Source organism: Oryza glaberrima, chromosome 10 (assembly GCF_000147395.1).
Source record: "Oryza glaberrima chromosome 10, OglaRS2, whole genome shotgun sequence".
Classification (NCBI taxonomy): domain Eukaryota; kingdom Viridiplantae; phylum Streptophyta; class Magnoliopsida; order Poales; family Poaceae; genus Oryza; species Oryza glaberrima.
This window is the reverse complement of record NC_068335.1, coordinates 19,171,725-19,189,998: the sequence shown is the minus strand read 5'-3', so window position 1 is coordinate 19,189,998 and position 18,274 is coordinate 19,171,725. Positions and strand designations below refer to the sequence as shown.

Genomic DNA, 18,274 nt, shown 5'->3' with positions numbered 1-18,274 from the left:
GAGGGAGTATTTTGTTACTCGTTAGTAAGGGCAGTCCCAACCCATAACAATAGACATGGTTTCCATAAACTCCACATCATCAAAAAAAACTAGTACTAGACACTACTCTTCCAATGCAAACACCACTATTCCATACTTCAATTTAATGCGACTTCTCTCACATGATGTCTTGGATGTTGTGTAGAAACCATGTCTCATGCAATACATGATTTCTTTCTCTTTCCTCATTTATTCACTTGCCACATCATTTTTTGTCCTAGGTGGCAACTTATTTAATGTTATAGACACCATCCTAGTTATTGGGTTGGAAATGCCTTAATACTATGAAACTAGCGAAGGTCTTTGCATGTCATGACGTGCTGCGGCATGACTTCCCGAACTCACCCGAGAGTAATGAATGAGCACGTGAAACTCACCATTTCTAGTTCTTTTATTCGATTGCCACAACATCAACATGTCATGTAAAGGAAACCAACCTGTTTCCGTTTTTTTTTTTTTGCGGGAACCAACCTGTTTCCGTTGATATAGATGTGACGTAGACGATTTAAAAAGTCATGGTAAATAGCGTCCGGTTTATAAGTTTTGAATTAAAAGTAACTTTTAGATTTACGAAAAAAGGTATATGGTCATAAAATGAGCTTTCTATAAGCCAATTTAGAAAAACTTGCGGTTCATGCAAACCATACCATATTCTTCTTTCATGTAAGTTCAGTTACTCCCTCTTTCCTATTTTAAACGTAGTCATGAATTTCCATGTCAAATTTTAATCGTCCGCCTTATTTATTTTTTTTACACGTAAAATACTATTTATGTTTTGTCATTTAATAACAACATAAATACTAATCATAAAAAAAATTAAACTTAGATGGACAATCAAAGTTAAATACGAAAAATTATGGTTATGCTTGAAATGCGACGGAGGAAGTACAAGTTATAAGAAACAGACAAACGCTTGATTTAAACTGTACTTTCCATCTTGTTAAGAGCGTCCCCTGTCAACTTCTCATCCTCCCATTTGAAAACAGAGACCAGACCACATCCGAGCGCCGGTCATTATCACGAAAAATTTCAAATTCTAATTTCAAATCACATCGAAAACAACAACAAACAACAAACCAACGGGTTGGGAAAAGTGCAATAAACCAATCAAAAGCTGGTGCGCCACCGCACCGGCACACCACCTGCCCTTTTTTGGGGTATTTTTTTCACCTCGCCCCCTACGCTTCTCCGCTTTTCACTTTTTACCCCTCCCCGAAAATAAATAAACACCCCTCCTCGCAGTTATTCCCGCCCACCACCCGCAACCTGTCCACGCATTTCAAATTACCGAGCCCCACCGCCGTCACTGGTAGGTGGGCCCGTGCACCGTGGGCCCCGCGCGTCAGCGCCGCGGAGGCTGACACGTGTAGTACAGTCGCCTCCTACCTCCCTCTGCGTCGCGTTGGCGTCTCGCTTTAAAAACTCGCAACGCCGTGGCCTCTCGCCTCTTTTGGAGCAAGGCCATGTGAAGCCTCTGACCTTCCGATACCTTCCCCTCTTCCGCCGCGTCTCGCCTCCGCCTCCGCGCGCTCTCGCCGTCGAGCTCCCCCGCCGCGCCGCGTCGCGCCGCGCAGCGTCGCCTTGCGGGGGGGAGGTGGGGGGAGGGAAGCTTCGGTTTCCGTGCGGGATGTCGTCGAGGCCGTCGTCGTCGGCGTCGTCGAGGCGGAGCAGCTCGCCGTTCTCGGCGGGGAGCAGGCGGCCTCCGACCTCGTCGTCGTCCTCCGCCGGCTCGTACCTCACGGGCCGCCTCATGCCGCGGTCGTACTCCACGGCGTCGTCCGTGTCCTCATCCTCCCATTTCTTCGGCGGCGGGGGTGGGAGCGGGGGAGGCTCGAGGTCCACCACCCCGGGGCGGAGGGGGAGCTCCTCCTCCTCCTTGGTGGGGCCGGTTCCGTCGCCGCCGTCGCCCGTGCCGTTCCCCAGCGCGGAGGAGCTCGTCATCGAGGACACCTCCCGATCCGGGGACAGCATATCCGTCACCATCCGCTTCCGGCCGCTCAGGTGAGGGGGATCTGGGAGTGTGAGCTGCGGGGATCTGTTTGCGGGGCGTGGTTGTGAGTATTTCGACTGATTTGAGCTGGATTTGGGCGTGGCTGCAGCGAGCGGGAGATCCAGCGCGGCGACGAGATCTCGTGGTATGCTGATGGGGAACGGCTTGTGCGCTGCGAGTACAACCCGGCGACGGCTTATGGTTACGGTAAGTACTATGCTTCAGTTGCTTGTGCGGTTAATTTGGCAATGTGGTGATTTGAATAGTACATTTGAGCTTTCTGTAATTTTGGGGCTTGGGATTGAATTCATGGGTTCAGCCAATGTCGGATGTTCACAGCCGCAGATTTATGGGATAAGTCGCACAATGCTGAAATCACTAAGGAGAGGCTTAGGATTTTGGATAGGCATAAATGCATCAGCGCTGGGACAAGGCTTGATGATTAATTGAAAATTGAAAATTCAGTTCTTCGTTTTGCATTTTCGCGACATTTTAAGAGTCAGCTTTTACTGTGAAGTTGATAGCCAGCTAAAATCTAAAACACTGCCCGTGAGGTTTCACTGCCTTGTTGCCTTTTCATGCTGCTTGTACTGTGGTCGTCTTTCAGAAGACTGCTAGTTCCCGATTGCAATTATTTGGTATGCTATAAGATTAATGAAATTGACATCAATGTTTTCATTCAAGAAGTTTCATGGCCTACTCCCTCAACCAGTTATTAAGCATTTGTTCTGTGCTTTCTGGCGACTGTAATTATGTTTCTGGTCATGGTCAATCAACTTGACTGAAATCAATGCAAACCTTCAATGTTCATATTAAGAACAATAGCACATTTTGTGATGCTGTTCTCTATGGTATCATCTGGTTTCTACTTAATAACCAATCATTTTTTTACTGCTGTTTCTTTTCAGATAGAGTTTTTGGTCCTAAAACAACTACTGAGGCTGTATATGACGTTGCTGCCCGGCCTGTTGTTAAAGGTGCCATGGAGGGTATAAATGGTATGTCACCTATCCTTATTTAGATTGTCCGACACATTGTTTCATGAGTTTTCCATTTATTTATATCTGATGGAGGACAATTATTGTTCGAGAGTTACTCTATGGTCATATTGTAATATATTATCACCATGATGGCACACACTTCATTCCAAACTGTTCCCTACCATATCATATTGAACAAATTACCTTTCCTTGTACAATGTTTGTTGCTGTTGTCCATATCATTTCATTTAGTGTTTTAACTTCTGAGATGTTTCAGACTTGCAGTACTGACATTCACATATTAACTTTATGTTTTACATTGTATGTTGAGTTTTTTCGTTTATCAATGTAATCACATTACTGAGCACAAATCTGTGCCAACTTGTAGGTACGGTTTTTGCCTATGGTGTCACAAGTAGTGGGAAGACCCATACAATGCATGTAAGTTCTTAAATCCTACAGGGAAAAATCCTTGGTCTGTTGTCATAATGTCTTCTTCTAGGAAAGAGATACGATCCTGTATTTAGTGATTCCAGGTTCTCTAATTCTCTGTTGAGCCGTCCTGAAAACTTCCTCTATATCATTCCTTTGAATGCAATTTATATTTTCAAGATATTCTGGGATCCTCCTATTGCAAGTGATCACAGTTATGGTTGTGACGTGTACATTTTCAATCATGAATGTTGTTGCTAAAGGGAAAGCTCAATTGTGATTTATGAAGACTTGATCATTTGATCCATACTTATATCTATCCATTTATTTCTGTAATCTTTTGCAGGGTGATCAGAATTGCCCTGGAATAATCCCATTAGCCATCAAGGATGTATTCAGCTTAATTCAAGATGTACGGAATTAAATGCTTTACTTACATAATATTTAGCCGTCTATTTTTTTCCAAATATTTACACTGTTGTAGTGCATATTTTTATTTGTTTAAATGGAGAAACAATTTACATTGGTTTCTTGTTAAAAAAAGTATCTCCAAAATATGCAGTGCTGTCTCCTCTTGGGATCCTGCATTCCTGCTTCTGCACATGGTTAATGTCCATGTGGATAATACCGAATTTGAACTATTTTATAAAGCATGATTCACATATTTTTTGTAATGGTCCAAGCCCATCTGGCCATAATAATCTCAATTGTAACTGACACAGCTTTAAAAGGGAGTCTATGTACCTTTGTGCTACTGTGATGGCCCTTTCTTTAAGATTAGCTGCCTGTGAACATTATGAATTTGCAAAGATTTCAGTTGGTTTTCAACCTTTCATCTATATTCATTTTAAAAGGCTCTAGTTGACTAGTGGTGGTGGCAGTGAATCTGCCACCCCACCTCTTGCCACTGCAGTTTTTATAAATTGTCCCCTGATAAATTTTAGTATTAGTATTACAAAAAAATCCTATAAAAATGGGTTACCCCATTATATAATCAAGCGGAGCACCCCCTACATAAAAAAATGGATAATATATATGATGCAAAATTATAGTTTATTTATTTCAGGTAATATTATGACATTTTCTTTTATCTGTAGCAAATTACAGGCATTTAGCTAAAGGAAAAATATTTTTTATCCATTTGTTTGACTAAAAGTTATAGGGTTTAATGACTTCCAGAAGCTGCAATCAGTGATCATAATGCTCTGTGTTATGCAAATGCAATCCTAAATCATATAATTTTTGCACATTCCATTTTCTTGTACTATTGGGTGTACTTTTCACTGTTTGCTACCCAATCTACTTTGTTTTGTCATTTATTCTGGATATCACTCAATTACTATCACTGTTTTATCTTAATTTACAGACTCCTGGGAGGGAATTTTTGCTTCGTGTTTCATATCTGGAAATCTATAACGAGGTATTCTACCTCACAGTCCAGGAAACGCATCATTTTGTAATTTTGATATATTTCTCCCATGGCATTGCATTTTGTCCAGCCCCACTTATGATTACTCCACAAGTGCTATGTCTCTCCAGTTATTTCTGAACTTGCCCTTCATGCCTTCACCAAAGGATTGGTTGATGACCTACCCAGATTGTGCATAAAATTGTTCTCATATATACATATAGAATTTACTGGCTGCACCATTGCCCTTGTAATCCACAACCATTTCTGCTGGCTATATTCTTCTGTTTCCAGCTTTGCAGTTAGTTACTGCCTAGCCTTCATATTTCCAATCCTATAGTGTAAATACTGTCCAAGTGATACTTATGACTATGGGCAGTGCCACATTTATTTAAGAGGTCTTGTCAAATTTTGAGGTTTGTTAGATTTAGTTGTATTCTATATGTAGTTATGTACATTCATCTCAATGGATTTAATTTCTCTCTCATTGCAGGTGATAAATGATCTACTTGATCCTACTGGCCAAAATCTGCGTGTGAGGGAAGATGCACAGGTTAATCCTCTACAGCATTGGTTATCATGTTGGCATGTACTTCTATATAATATCGGTGCTCTAATTTATTTGTTTGCATACCCCCCTTGAGATCCCTTCTTTTGCTTTCAACCGTTACATCTAATTGTCCTTTTTAGGCAAGTAAACTTCTCTTCTGTTGATATAGATAATGCTGTAGCAGACAAACTACCTTCCTTCAGACCTTGTTTGTTTTATCATGGCACAATGGTTCTTTTAAAAGTTCTAAACTTCTAACGGAATATTTAGATTTGTATGATATCAGAACAGAGGATTTGATTGTTGTGTAGTGTGTACTGAAATATAAATTCACTCCTATTTTGATGCGTGGAAACAGTTTGTGTGATTCTCATTTTGTAATGAATTCGTTAAAGTCAAAATGTGGCCTGTTTTTTGTGGAGTGCCATTTGGTTCAGACATTGATGAACATGAAAAGTTTTTAATCATTTTATAATTTATATTCATTGTGCGTGTCATAATATTTTCATATCTAACTTTGCTAGTCTTTTCCTTGTTCACATAGTGTTCTAGCTAAGTTATATGCACATATAGCTTTTTCTACGGGATATCTACTTCTGTGGCTCTTTTATTTGTGAGCTTACGAATTGCTTCCTTTTTGCTCTAGGGAACATATGTAGAAGGCATAAAAGAAGAAGTTGTTTTATCTCCAGGGCATGCTCTTTCTTTTATTGCTGCCGGTGAAGGTATTTATCAGAATTTGTTTTCCCTGTTACTAATATGCAGTTAGCAAGACAATTTGCTGGAGGCATGTTTGATAATCTTGTGTTTTCTGAAGATAATTGGTGGTCATGAAATTTTGGGTTTTATCCATACAGGGTTTGCTGTAACTTCTTGCTTCTGTGTTTTTGGTTCATGGACTAATCATCCTGGCTGTTGCATCCATCGATGCACAAAACCATTTTTTTTTTTGTTTAGTTACAAGCAGTTTCAAAACTAAACTTCTTTGGGCATTTCTGTTATATTTCTGTGCAGACCATTTTCACCACAATTTGGTACATATTGCATCGGAAATCTGTTGTATCTGTGCATGAGAGATGTGCTATCAGCAACAAGGCGTCTATTTTCTCAATATTCATTTTCCTGGCTTGAATAGTGAATAGCATGGATTTCTTCCTTTGTACGACAAATTATTGGTCCTTGATTTCTATTATGGCTTTTTCTTAATATTCCTCCCGTTACAAATATATTTGATGTTTCAGCCATTGTGCATATTAGAAGGCTAGTTTATTCAAGCTATTCTTACCAGAAAGTGACATGTCTCTTGCCATTCCAAAATTAATTCCACTTAACATGGCAGAGCATCGGCATGTTGGTTCAAACAACTTCAACTTATTTAGCAGCCGAAGTCATACCATTTTCACATTGGTGAGTTCATAAATTCTTTCAGCATTCAATCATTTGTTGAAAAAAAGGAACTAGTGTTTTCTAATTATTGTATTAATCTGCCTGATGAATCCAATATTGGGTATGCTATATTACTTTGTTTGGGGCCTATAATATTTGCGTGCTTTTCTGCAGATGATTGAAAGCAGCGCTCGTGGTGACGAGTATGATGGAGTCATGTACTCACAACTTGTATGTTTTTCTCATAAGCAGCTGTCTGTATTTTCAATTGCTCCAGCTTTCTAGTCTTACATTTCTGTGCTATTGTATTTTGTAGAATTTGATTGATCTAGCTGGGTCAGAGAGTTCTAAGACAGAGACTACAGGACTGAGAAGAAGGGAAGGATCGTACATTAACAAGAGTCTTTTAACTCTGGGAACTGTAAGTTCTTGGTGCTAGCCACCACCATTCATAACTCATAATTGTAGTTAGAAATCTATTATTATTTGTTTGCTTGAGATGTGTTAGGAGTTAGAACATGATTGCAACTACCAAGTTCAGGTTGGACTTGGGAAGCATCTGGTTTATGTTGTTTTTATGTTGCTAATAATTTATTGTTGGAACTGTTGAATATATAAAAATAACTAATCCCATGCAACCCCTAGAAGAATGAAATGATGCGCCTGAGGAAAAACTTCCAATTCACAACATTTGTTGTAATCTTAATCTTAATCACTGTTGGTCCTACTTACTCTGAAAATTTCAAACCCACAGGTTATTGGGAAACTCAGTGAAGGGAGAGCAACACATATACCATACCGTGATTCTAAGTTGACTCGCCTGCTGCAGTCATCATTGAGTGGCCATGGCCATGTTTCAGTAAGTACCAACCTGTTTGTTTTCTTTTGCAGCTATTCTGTTCAAAATTCACTACATGGTGCTACACTGTTGGCCATTCTTTCACTATGAATTGAAATTTGATCATCAAGTGATGGATTAACTTATATTTTACAGCTGATTTGCACAATCACCCCTGCATCGAGTAACATGGAGGAAACCCATAATACATTGAAATTTGCAAGCAGAGCAAAACGTGTTGAAATTTATGCTGCTCGTAACCGGGTAAGTATTCTAGGTGTATGCAGCTGACTTCTTGTGTAACTGTTTTGGAGGTAAGAACTAATGGATGCATCATGATTTTCTGCTGCCCAGATGATCGATGAGAAGTCTTTGATCAAGAAATATCAGAGAGAAATATCCTCTCTGAAGCAAGAGCTTGATCAGCTAAGGAGAGGATTGATTGGAGGTGCTAGTCAGGAAGAAATCATGATTTTACGCCAACAGGTCTGTTCCTTTTGCTATTTGCGAGACAGAAATTACTGGAGTTCTGTGGTTGTGTCTGCTCGCAATTGTGGCTATTTTCTTTTAGGATACCTATGATTTATGCTGTTAAGTTAATAAATGCCTAATAAGTTACTCTTTTTTTTATCTTGTTTAGTTGGAGGAGGGCCAGGTAAAAATGCAATCTCGCCTGGAGGAGGAAGAGGAAGCAAAAGCTGCTCTGATGAGCAGAATACAACGCTTGACCAAGTTAATACTTGTTTCTACAAAGAACAATATTCCTGCCTTGACAGATACGTCTAGTCATCAGCGCCATAATTCGGTCAATGAGGAAGATGTAAGTGCTCGTTATTACACTATTGTGCATTGGCACATACAATTTTTCCTTTATGATATGCATTCATCAGGCAGGCCTTTTCACTTCAACAATGTACTGGTCCTTTCCATTTCAGAAAGTAAGCACATCACAAGATAGTTCTATGCTTGTCCAAAATGATAGTGCCACGAAAGATTCACTATCATCTGCTTCGCCAGATGCTGTGGATGAGATCAATCAACTAAGATGTGCTAGTGGAGACCATTCTTCGATTGCTGGTTCTGGACCCGATGAAATGCAGGTAGTTTGACTTTACGCTGGCTACTGTCTAATGACATGTGCCTTGTGAATAAATTGTTCGCAATTATTGTGTGGAAGTGTCCTTATAAAATAAGTTCCTTGGATTTACATCAATATGACAGGCCCATGTATACTATTTATTTTTTTAGAATCGAATTAGTCTGTTTTTTTGGCAGTTAATGTATGAGAATTTCCGCCCCTTATCACTGTCCTCTTTCACTTCCAAAACACAATGGGTCTATTCTGGATGGGCGTATTAGCCATATCCAGTGGATTCCATTGATAGTTGGCCCTGCCTTCCTACTGAACAGTTTGAACAATTATGAATGCAAAGCGCTCACTAGACAGTAGAATATTAATTCAATTAGTTTTCATTTTGTAGTGAACATGCTGAATTTGTGAATTTAATTGCCTATGATTTCCTGTATTTTGCATTTCAGGGAGGGATCACCGCATCGGATCAAATGGATCTACTGATTGAGCAAGTGAAGATGCTTGCTGGTGAAATTGCTTTTGGTACCAGTTCGCTGAAAAGACTGATTGAGCAATCTATTGAAGACCCTGAAGGGACGAAGAATCAAGTAATATTTTTCCTCCTTTTTCTTAATACTTCACTAGAAAAAATGCCCGTGCGTTGCAACGGTTGAAGGCTATCTTAATCTTATTATTGTTATACGATTTAGCTAAGATGAAATTCAATGTAGGAATTTGCTTGGATATTGTTTTTACAAGATGATAAGCTACAATTAGGAGTCTGATTGTCTTGAGTTAGTATGCGAGTTTTTTCTAAAGAGATTTCTTATACGACGACTTCTATATTTCCAAAAGTGAACGAACTTAAAAACCTACTCAAATACAAATATATAATTTCAAAAACGAATGAACTCAAAAACTGACTCAAACACGGATGACGTACCAAAGTTCCGGCAAAAACGTCTTCAATTTTTATAATAGTAGATATGTAGTTACTACCTTTGGGCAGTTTTCAATCTTTTCTTTTTGTAGAAGAAGCAATCATGTAATTTACTTGTAGACACAAATCAGTAGCAGAACAAATGACACATCTTATGAACAAATCATACCAATTTCTATTCAACTAAATTTCGAAAAAGAATAGTTCCCTGACCCCTGTTATGCTGACTTCTATGGCAGGTAAAATAATATTATACATGGCTGGGCACTCATAGTTTTTTTTTGTTATTTATTGTATCTTACGGAGTACTTCTTATGTAAGAACAGATCTATGACTGATAAGAATTGTTACCTGAAGTTTAAAAGTTATCTTCTCAAGGATAAATGAACATATACTAGTTTCTTATTTTGTATTTATGAAGGATAGACGTATGGAATTGTTGACTGCAGTATAAAGTGCTGAACTTCTTGATTTTGTTTCATTACGAATATATCTCCATGCTTCATGGCACACCTTAGCACTCCATTTTGCTATATTTGTGTCTCTAACTCTCTATGTCATCACTATCTTCAAATCCTCATTAATTTTGATGCTCCAGTTTCCTATTCTTTGTCTTAATGCTCAGATGCACATATATTTTTTTATATCACAGATAGATAATTTAGAGCGTGAAATCCGGGAGAAGAGAAGGCATATGCGAGCCCTGGAGCAAAAACTTATGGAAAGCGGTGAGGCATCAGTTGCTAATGCTTCCATGATGGATATGCAACAGGTGATGCATCCGGACTTCATAGTACCAAGTTTCTTAATTTTCATGCAATTTTTCTCTGTCCAGGCTCCAGAGCCCCTGGCGTTCTTGATGTTCATGTGATTTTCTTAGTAACATTTTTTGACTTATGTGAAAACAGACGATTACCAAGCTGACAGCTCAGTGCAGTGAGAAGGCTTTTGAATTAGAGGTGATATTTTAAAAATAAATGTTTCAGTATGCTGTCTAAAATAAAATTTATCCCATACCAAGTCTTAACTTTTCTCACGATTGTGCCTTTTTTTAATGCTACAGTTAAGATCAGCTGATAATCGCGTCCTTCAGGAGCAGCTACAACAGAAGGTGCTCTCCTTTTCTTTATTTCTTTCTTATCGTTGTTCAGTTTAAAATGTTTGTGAATGGTGAATGACTGAATGGTGCAATTTCAATACTGGTTTAACACAAAAATCGCCCCTACTTGCAGAATGTGGAAATCAATGAGTTACAAGAAAAAGTTCTACGCCTTGAGCAACAGCTGACAACAAATACTGAGGCATCCCCTGAACAATGCACAGAACATGAGCTTCATGATTTGAAATCTAAACTTCAGTTGAAGGTTCCTTTTCTGATCCTCATTTCCGCACAGTTTGTTGAAATTTTTAATGCTTTCCGTGCAATTTTTTGAATTAATATACACAATATTTTTAATATGCTTTGACAGGAAGCAGAAAGTGAAAAGCTTAAATACGAGCACATGAAAATCACTGAGGAAAATCGTGAATTGGTCAACCAGAACAGCAAATTATGTGAGGAAGTTGCCTATGCAAAAGAACTGGCATCTTCTGCTGCTGTTGAACTTAAGAATTTGGCTGAAGAAGTTACCAAGCTATCTGTACAAAATGCTAAGCAGGCAAAAGAGTTACTAATTGCTCAGGAGTTGGCACACTCTAGGGTTCCTGGTAGAAAAGGCCGCTCAGCTGGCAGGGGCAGGGACGAGGTTGGAACTTGGAGTCTTGATTTAGAGGATATGAAGATGGAGCTACAGGCTAGAAAACAGAGGGAAGCTGCCCTAGAAGCTGCTTTGGCTGAGAAGGAGCATCTTGAAGAGGAGTACAAGAAAAAGTTTGATGAGGCAAAGAAAAAGGAACTATCTCTGGAAAACGATTTAGCAGGAATGTGGGTACTTGTTGCTAAGCTGAAGAGAGGGGCTTTAGGCATATCTGACTTGAATGTTGATGATCGATCTATTAATCTAGCTGACATTACTAACGGTACAAAGGAAAACAAAGCTGACAAAAATGTAGCCGTAGTTGAGAAACAACTTTCAGATAATACCGTGAAGTCATTGACTGCAGAGGAATACAGAAATCCAGAATTTGAACCTCTTCTTGTTCGTCTCAAGGTATGTTTAAATATGCTGCATATGCATGTTATGTTATGACTGGATGTTTATTGTCTTCAGGAGTAATCCTGCTATGTAGAGTAGCTAATATGTGCCACTGAATAAAACAAATTCTTCTAAATGCAGGCTAAAATTCAAGAGATGAAGGAGAAGGAAACTGATTCCTTGGGTGACAAAGATGGAAATTCCCATGTCTGCAAAGTATGTTTTGAATCTGCCACTGCTGCAGTTTTGCTTCCTTGTCGGCATTTTTGCTGTAAGTAACAGTCCCATCTATCCATGAATTTTATTCAGATGCTACTTCCTCCGTTTCACAATGTAATACTTTCTAGCATTACCCACATTCATTTAGATGTTAATGAATCTAGACATATATATGTGTTTAGATTCATTAACATATATATGTATGTGGGCAATGCTAGAAAGTCTTACATTGTGAAACGGAGGGAGTAGTATGTAAGCTGATCATTCTTGTTTACTAACTGCTGAAATGCTTCTCTTCAGTGTGCAAGCCTTGCTCGCTTGCTTGTTCAGAATGCCCTCTATGCCGTACAAGAATCGCAGACAGGATAATTACCTTCACCTAAAGTGCATGTTATCTTAAAAGGTACCAAAATCTCTCCACTGGCATCTTATTTGCTTTTTACTTGGTGCGCTAACCTCTGAAATTTCTAACCAAATAATGCTGTGCGTATTTGTCAGGTAACTTGAAGCACCCAATCTCTCCTTGTAAAATCATCAGTGGTATATGATTCTTTTTTCCCCTAGCAAAGAAGGTGCCTTTTTATGTTCCTTCTGTGTTTGTATCCCAATTCTTTTTTTTTTTTTGGTTTGCTCTATAGCTTTCCCAGTTCAACCTGTTCTTTGTTGTACGAGAAGTTACAAGATATAACTTCTCTGCAAATATGTATAGATATGCGACTCGACAGTAATAATACATTTGCTTTTTTTTTTCTCCTTTGGCTTTTGGGAAGTAAAGCAACCAAAGAACATGAGATCCAAGAGACAGAGACTGGTACACTTTGCCTTTTATCCGTTGTCCTTTGCAGCAGTCTACTGCCAAGGCGGCCTGTACAGCAGTACAGGCGTCACGGGCGCGTTTGATTGTTGGCAGTTGGCACTGATAATTTGTTCCACCTGCGTTTCTTTCTCCAAGTACGTTGTTGAGTCAGGTTAGTGATTTTTGTTGAAGGGCTCGTCTAGTGCGTTGCTGTGAGCCTGTGATCTGGACGTCGTGACGAAGCTTGTGAAACTAAAAGGCAGGTGTGTGATAAGCTGTGTTGCTGGCTTGCAGTTGAAGCTGGTGAGGTTTGTGCGTCCTTTTCTGCTCCTAGTTGAAAGAGTGCTTGCACTTGTGACTTGTACAATCTGGTTGTTATTGACTCGCTATTACAAGACCGCCCATCGGTGTCTCAGTCTCACTACCGACGGATGGCGAGACCAGCCAAATCGTTTTTTCCACTTGGACCCAGGCTAAAACCTGCCAAGTTATAACCGGGACTCATGCCCTGGTAGTACTTGCAGTTGCAGAATCACTATCAGGTGGGTGTCCAATTGGATCCTTAACCAGTGGACGTTTAGTGTTAAATTTGAATCTTCCAAATGTGAAAATCTAGTTAACTCCTGTTAAAATTCTATGGAATCTATTTAAAACTCTTACATCCAAACCGAATTTAAAGATTTGACGCTTATATGCGAATTACAAAATATCTATAGCAAAGAATGCATCTTCTTCAAATGTACGGCGTGCCACTATACTGTGTACCGATATCACATATCTATGATCGAAGTTGCAAACACTTGAACTGAGAGTGCTCTCTCCGTCTAAAAAAATATATATAATTGAATTTAACATAGTATTCCTTCAGGGCTCCTTTGATTTAGAGGAAAAACATAGGAATTTTGGAGGATTTCAATCCTATAGAAAAATTTTCTATGAAGCCCTTTGAAACCTTTGAAATTCCTATGGAATGGACTATCCTATAGAGATTTTGGAGAAAATTTAGGAATAGCTTCAACCTCTTGTAACTTTCCTTTAAGTATATATCTCTCATCCTGTTCGTGTGTTTTTCCTGCGGTTTAATCAAACGGTCATTTCTCTATTTTTTCCTGCGTTTTGCTATCATCTGTTTTACACTTACATTCCTATTAAAATCGTACGTTTTTCTTGTTCCTATGTTTTATCAATCATGCAATTCAAAGGGGCCCTCAGTCTCGTAATATAACAACAATCGAAGGGAGTACTCCCTCTGTCTAAAAAAAGCCATTCCTAGCATCCGATGTGGAGTTAGTGGAGATGGAGAATGACTAAAATGACCTTAATCATTGGAAAAAAAAGTAGTAAAAGTTATGGGTAGGTAAAGGATATTAAAGTGATAAAACTTCTCATTTTACGTGTTGAGTATAGGTAGAATGGTAGAAGTTGTTTTTTGGTGGGATAAAATTTAAATTGTAGGAGTTGAGTTTTTTTTTTTTACGGAGGGTGCATACCGTGTCATATACTACTGCATCCTCCTATCCATCAACCCAACCAACGGTTCTCTCAATCAATCTCACCATCCGACGGTCGCAACGAGCCAATCGGAGAAGAGAAAATCAAAATAATCAATCAATAAAACAGAAAAAAAGTAAAAAAAAAGAAGAAGAAGAAAGGAGCAAGCCGGAGTCGAGAGCCTCTCAACCCATCGGCCATCGCCCACCACCGCCATTCGCCACCACCTCGCCTCCGATTCAGATCTCCCTCCCCCCCTTCCATTCCACGCCCATCGGATTCCCTCCCGATTCCGCTCCATTCCTCCCCGCCTCCGCCCCCATCTCCGCCGACCTCGTCGTCGTCGGCGTCCTCATCCAGGCAGTCTCGGCGGCGATTCGATCGCCGCCACGGTCGCCGATGGAGGCCATCCGGAAGCAGGCGTCCAAGCTCCGGGAGCAGGTCGCCCGGCAGCAGCAGGTGAACCCAGATTCGAGATTCCCTACCCCTCCTCGTGGATTCCTCGATCCCAGCTCGCCGTGTCTCCCTCCGGTCGAGATCTCGTGCTGCCGCTCGCGCGCGCTCTCCCATGGCTGACACCTCGGGAGTTTCGCATCGCAGGCCGTGATGAAGCAGTTCGGGGGCGGGTACGGCGCGGACGGCGCGTTCGCCGACGAGGCCGAGGCGCAGCAGCACTCCAAGCTCGAGAAGCTCTACATCTCCACGCGCGCCGCTAAGGTACTTGGATTTGTTCCCTTGCAGTTTTACTTATGGTAACCAGCCCTGCCTTAGCTATGTTCTTGCTGCCATTTCGCCTTCCATTCCATTGCCTCGCTTAGAAATGTGCTGCCCTTTTGCACCGCCATTGCAGCACTTCCAAAGGGACATAGTTCGCGGGGTGGAGGGATACATTGTCACAGGGTCGAAGCAGGTCGAAATCGGTAAGGAAATGCTGGACTGTTGTTTCTCAATTGTTCGCGAGTACCGCATCCTGTTTATCATTTTTGAATGTGGGTTCGCAATGTGCTTTTGTGGTTTGCAGGTAATAAGTTATGCGAGGATGGCAAGAAGTATGGAGCGGAGAACACTTGCACCAGCGGAAGCACGCTGTCGAAGGCGGCGTTGTGTTTCGCCAAAGCACGCTCACTGATGGAGAAGGAGAGAGGGAACCTGCTGAAAGCACTGGGTACTCAGGTACTGTTTGATGGTTTCATATTCATAATCTCCATATGATATACATAGGCATAATATTATGTAAGATTGACTGATGTGTTATCTGTTATGCTTGAAATTCTTCTGCATTTAATTAAGTAGAGCCGGTCTGATGCGTTATCTGCTATGCTTGGAATTTTTCTGCATTTGATCAAGTAGAGCCAGAGAATGACACATAGATTCGATTCATGCATTGTCTCCTTGATTCGTATGTCAGTTACCATACAACAAGACAAAACACCATCTTGTAATATGTTTTTTTAACCCTGTCTATGACTCAACGTAATGTGCTGTGCTCGTAGGATAACAATATATATTATGGTTATTTGTGGTAATACATCCGTGCTCATTAATGTATCTAGACTCTAGATTTGCTATTTAGTTATTGAAGGTGAGTGATTTGCCAGGTTCAGAGCCTTGTCCTAGTTCCTTTTATGCTCTTAACTATTTCAAACATGCCCCCACCCCCCACCCCCAACACACACACACACACACAAACAAAGTAGAAGATAGAAAGTGGGGAAACTTACTGCATGTACTACTGTTCACGGGTGGGAGAAATGACTTATAGCGTCTAAGATTTCAACTGTAGGCTGTAGCTGGTTGCTAGCAGCGGATGGCTACCTATTGGCGTATGACTTCATTTTGTGATGTTATGTCTTTACAGTTTTTATTTTGTTATTAACCTAGCACCTGTTAAAAACATCTATCATTTGTAAAATATCCATTACCATGCACAGGCTAATAACTACCTTATTCTGCAATGAATGCCATAATACCCTTGCAAATTGTAATCTTGTGCATATATTTTACTCAAATCTGCATGAGACTGTTCTGACATATGGATTAATATCATTAGGTGGCAGAACCGTTGAGGGCTATGGTGATGGGAGCTCCTTTGGAAGATGCTCGCCATCTTGCCCAAAGATACGACAGGATGCGTCAGGAAGCCGAAGCACAGGTTATCTCACTATGAAACATACTGTCTTTACTACCCTTCATATGTTGCCTATTGTTATGGTGATTTCTATTAAACATACTGTCTTTACCCTTTTTATCTGTTGGCTGCCTATTGTGATGGTGGCAGATTTGAGTTTCACACTGATATGTTATGCCACAATTTTATTTTCATTGATCATATAAGAAACTTAGTAAGGTACTGTGAGTTCTGCAGGCTATTGAAGTCTCGAAGCGCCAAATGAAATTAAGAGAAACATCTGGGAATGGTGATATGATTTCAAGATTAGAGGCTGCTGAATCAAAGTTGCAAGAGTTAAAGTCAAACATGGGGGTTCTAGGCAAGGAAGCCGTCGCATCAATGACTGCTGTTGAAGCTCAACAGCAAAGACTGACCTTGCAACGACTAATTGCAATGGTATATTCTATGCTTGTTTAGTTTGGCCAATTGATTAGTTCCTTGTTTGCCTTGAGAAATAAAATTTCTTTACATGACACTACTGACTTACTGAAGGTCGAATCTGAGAGAAGTTATCACCAGAGGGTTCTGCAGATTCTTGATCAACTTGAAAGAGAGGTACTGATGATTTTGTACAGCATCCTTATCAAACTTATACAGAAAAGGAACTTGTTAACTATCGAAAAAGAACTGCTTTGTTTTGGTTATCCTGATTCAGTCTCTTGTTTCTTTACTTTTACAGATGGTATCTGAGCGCCAAAGAATTGAAGGAGCACCTCCTCCAGCTGTTGAGAGTTCTATGCCACCACCACCTTCATATGAAGAAATTAACGGTGTTTTCATGAGGAATCCAACAGTCGCTGAATTGGTGGAAACTGTGGAATTCTTCTTGGCTGAGGTAACCAATCATCACTTCACCACAATGCACAAGTTTGTAGCTTACTACTACAGTACTTCTAATAAGTTTTGTCTGTTGAGATTTTATTGCTGATTTCTATGCATGGTCATCTTTTTGACAGGCCATCCAGTCTTATCGTGCTGAGAGTGAAACTGAGCTCAACCTGGCAGCTGGTGACTATATAGTTGTCCGGAAGGTACGGCCCTATCTTCCCATTGGACATGTTTCTAACCATAAACATATCTTTGCTGGACTTTTGTGGGCAAAGTTGGCTACACTAAACTTGTGTTCATTAACCTGCTCAATCAGGTGTCAAACAATGGATGGGCAGAAGGTGAACGCAGAGGGAAAGCTGGCTGGTTCCCTTACGACTACATCGAGAAAAGGGACCGTGTGCTTGCAAGTAAAGTCGCCCAGGTCTTCTAGGCGTTCAATGAGCCATACATACATAACCCTGGTGTTGTACACTGTATTATGATCGTTCGTGATCTTCAAAGACCCTCTGATCAGAGAAATCACAAATATTCTTTTGTTCTATTATTGTCATTATCACTACCCCTTTTGTCAAAACCAGTGCAGCCTTTTGTATGACATCTTGTTGCATGGCTAGCTTTCTGAATATTTCAAAATATACAGCGGAGAGGACACTGTTCATATACATTCATTCTCCCTAAAAAATACACCCTTGATAGTCTTTTAGGTATATATCCGAAGGACAAATTAATCAATGTTTCAAAGTCGCAAAGACCTTTTGTTGAAGAATCACAGAATTTAAATTGAGGGATTAAACATTGGTTTCAGCTCATTTCAGCTGTATGGTGATGTGCCGATCTCATTTTTACAGTTTGTATATGTCTTGCGTATGTATATGTCTTCTGAAAGTCTGAACTAAATTGAAAAAAAAAACAAGAAAATGTTCTGAGCTATTCCCTCCATACCCTAATATAAAAATATAAAGGATTTTGACATTGACATTTTGCTTGCACTGTTTGA

The 18,274-nt window shown here is 40.1% G+C and overlaps 2 protein-coding genes across 2 annotated transcripts; both read left to right on the top strand.

Moving 5' to 3' along the window:
• The first annotated feature begins 1,481 nt into the window (after window positions 1–1,481).
• LOC127752944 (kinesin-like protein KIN-7K, chloroplastic) lies at window positions 1,482–12,689 on the top strand. Its single transcript, XM_052278393.1, has 25 exons — window positions 1,482–2,040; window positions 2,139–2,236; window positions 2,938–3,027; window positions 3,398–3,450; window positions 3,788–3,853; window positions 4,808–4,861; window positions 5,343–5,402; window positions 6,046–6,124; window positions 6,739–6,806; window positions 6,960–7,016; window positions 7,102–7,206; window positions 7,540–7,644; window positions 7,780–7,887; window positions 7,978–8,109; window positions 8,264–8,443; window positions 8,559–8,723; window positions 9,163–9,303; window positions 10,288–10,407; window positions 10,544–10,594; window positions 10,699–10,746; window positions 10,868–10,999; window positions 11,105–11,785; window positions 11,912–12,041; window positions 12,290–12,392; window positions 12,488–12,689. Exons 1-24 carry the CDS (start codon window positions 1,667–1,669, stop codon window positions 12,370–12,372), a joined length of 3,180 nt encoding a protein of 1,059 aa, XP_052134353.1. The 5' UTR covers window positions 1,482–1,666; the 3' UTR covers window positions 12,373–12,392; window positions 12,488–12,689.
• A 1,725-nt stretch (window positions 12,690–14,414) lies between these two features.
• Window positions 14,415–17,938, top strand: LOC127753491 (SH3 domain-containing protein 2-like). Its single transcript, XM_052278973.1, has 10 exons — window positions 14,415–14,735; window positions 14,877–14,993; window positions 15,127–15,196; window positions 15,298–15,449; window positions 16,327–16,428; window positions 16,642–16,842; window positions 16,939–17,001; window positions 17,126–17,281; window positions 17,403–17,477; window positions 17,591–17,938. The coding sequence occupies exons 1-10, from the start codon at window positions 14,676–14,678 to the stop codon at window positions 17,705–17,707; spliced, it is 1,113 nt and encodes a 370-aa protein (XP_052134933.1). The 5' UTR covers window positions 14,415–14,675; the 3' UTR covers window positions 17,708–17,938.
• The last annotated feature ends 336 nt before the right edge of the window (window positions 17,939–18,274 follow it).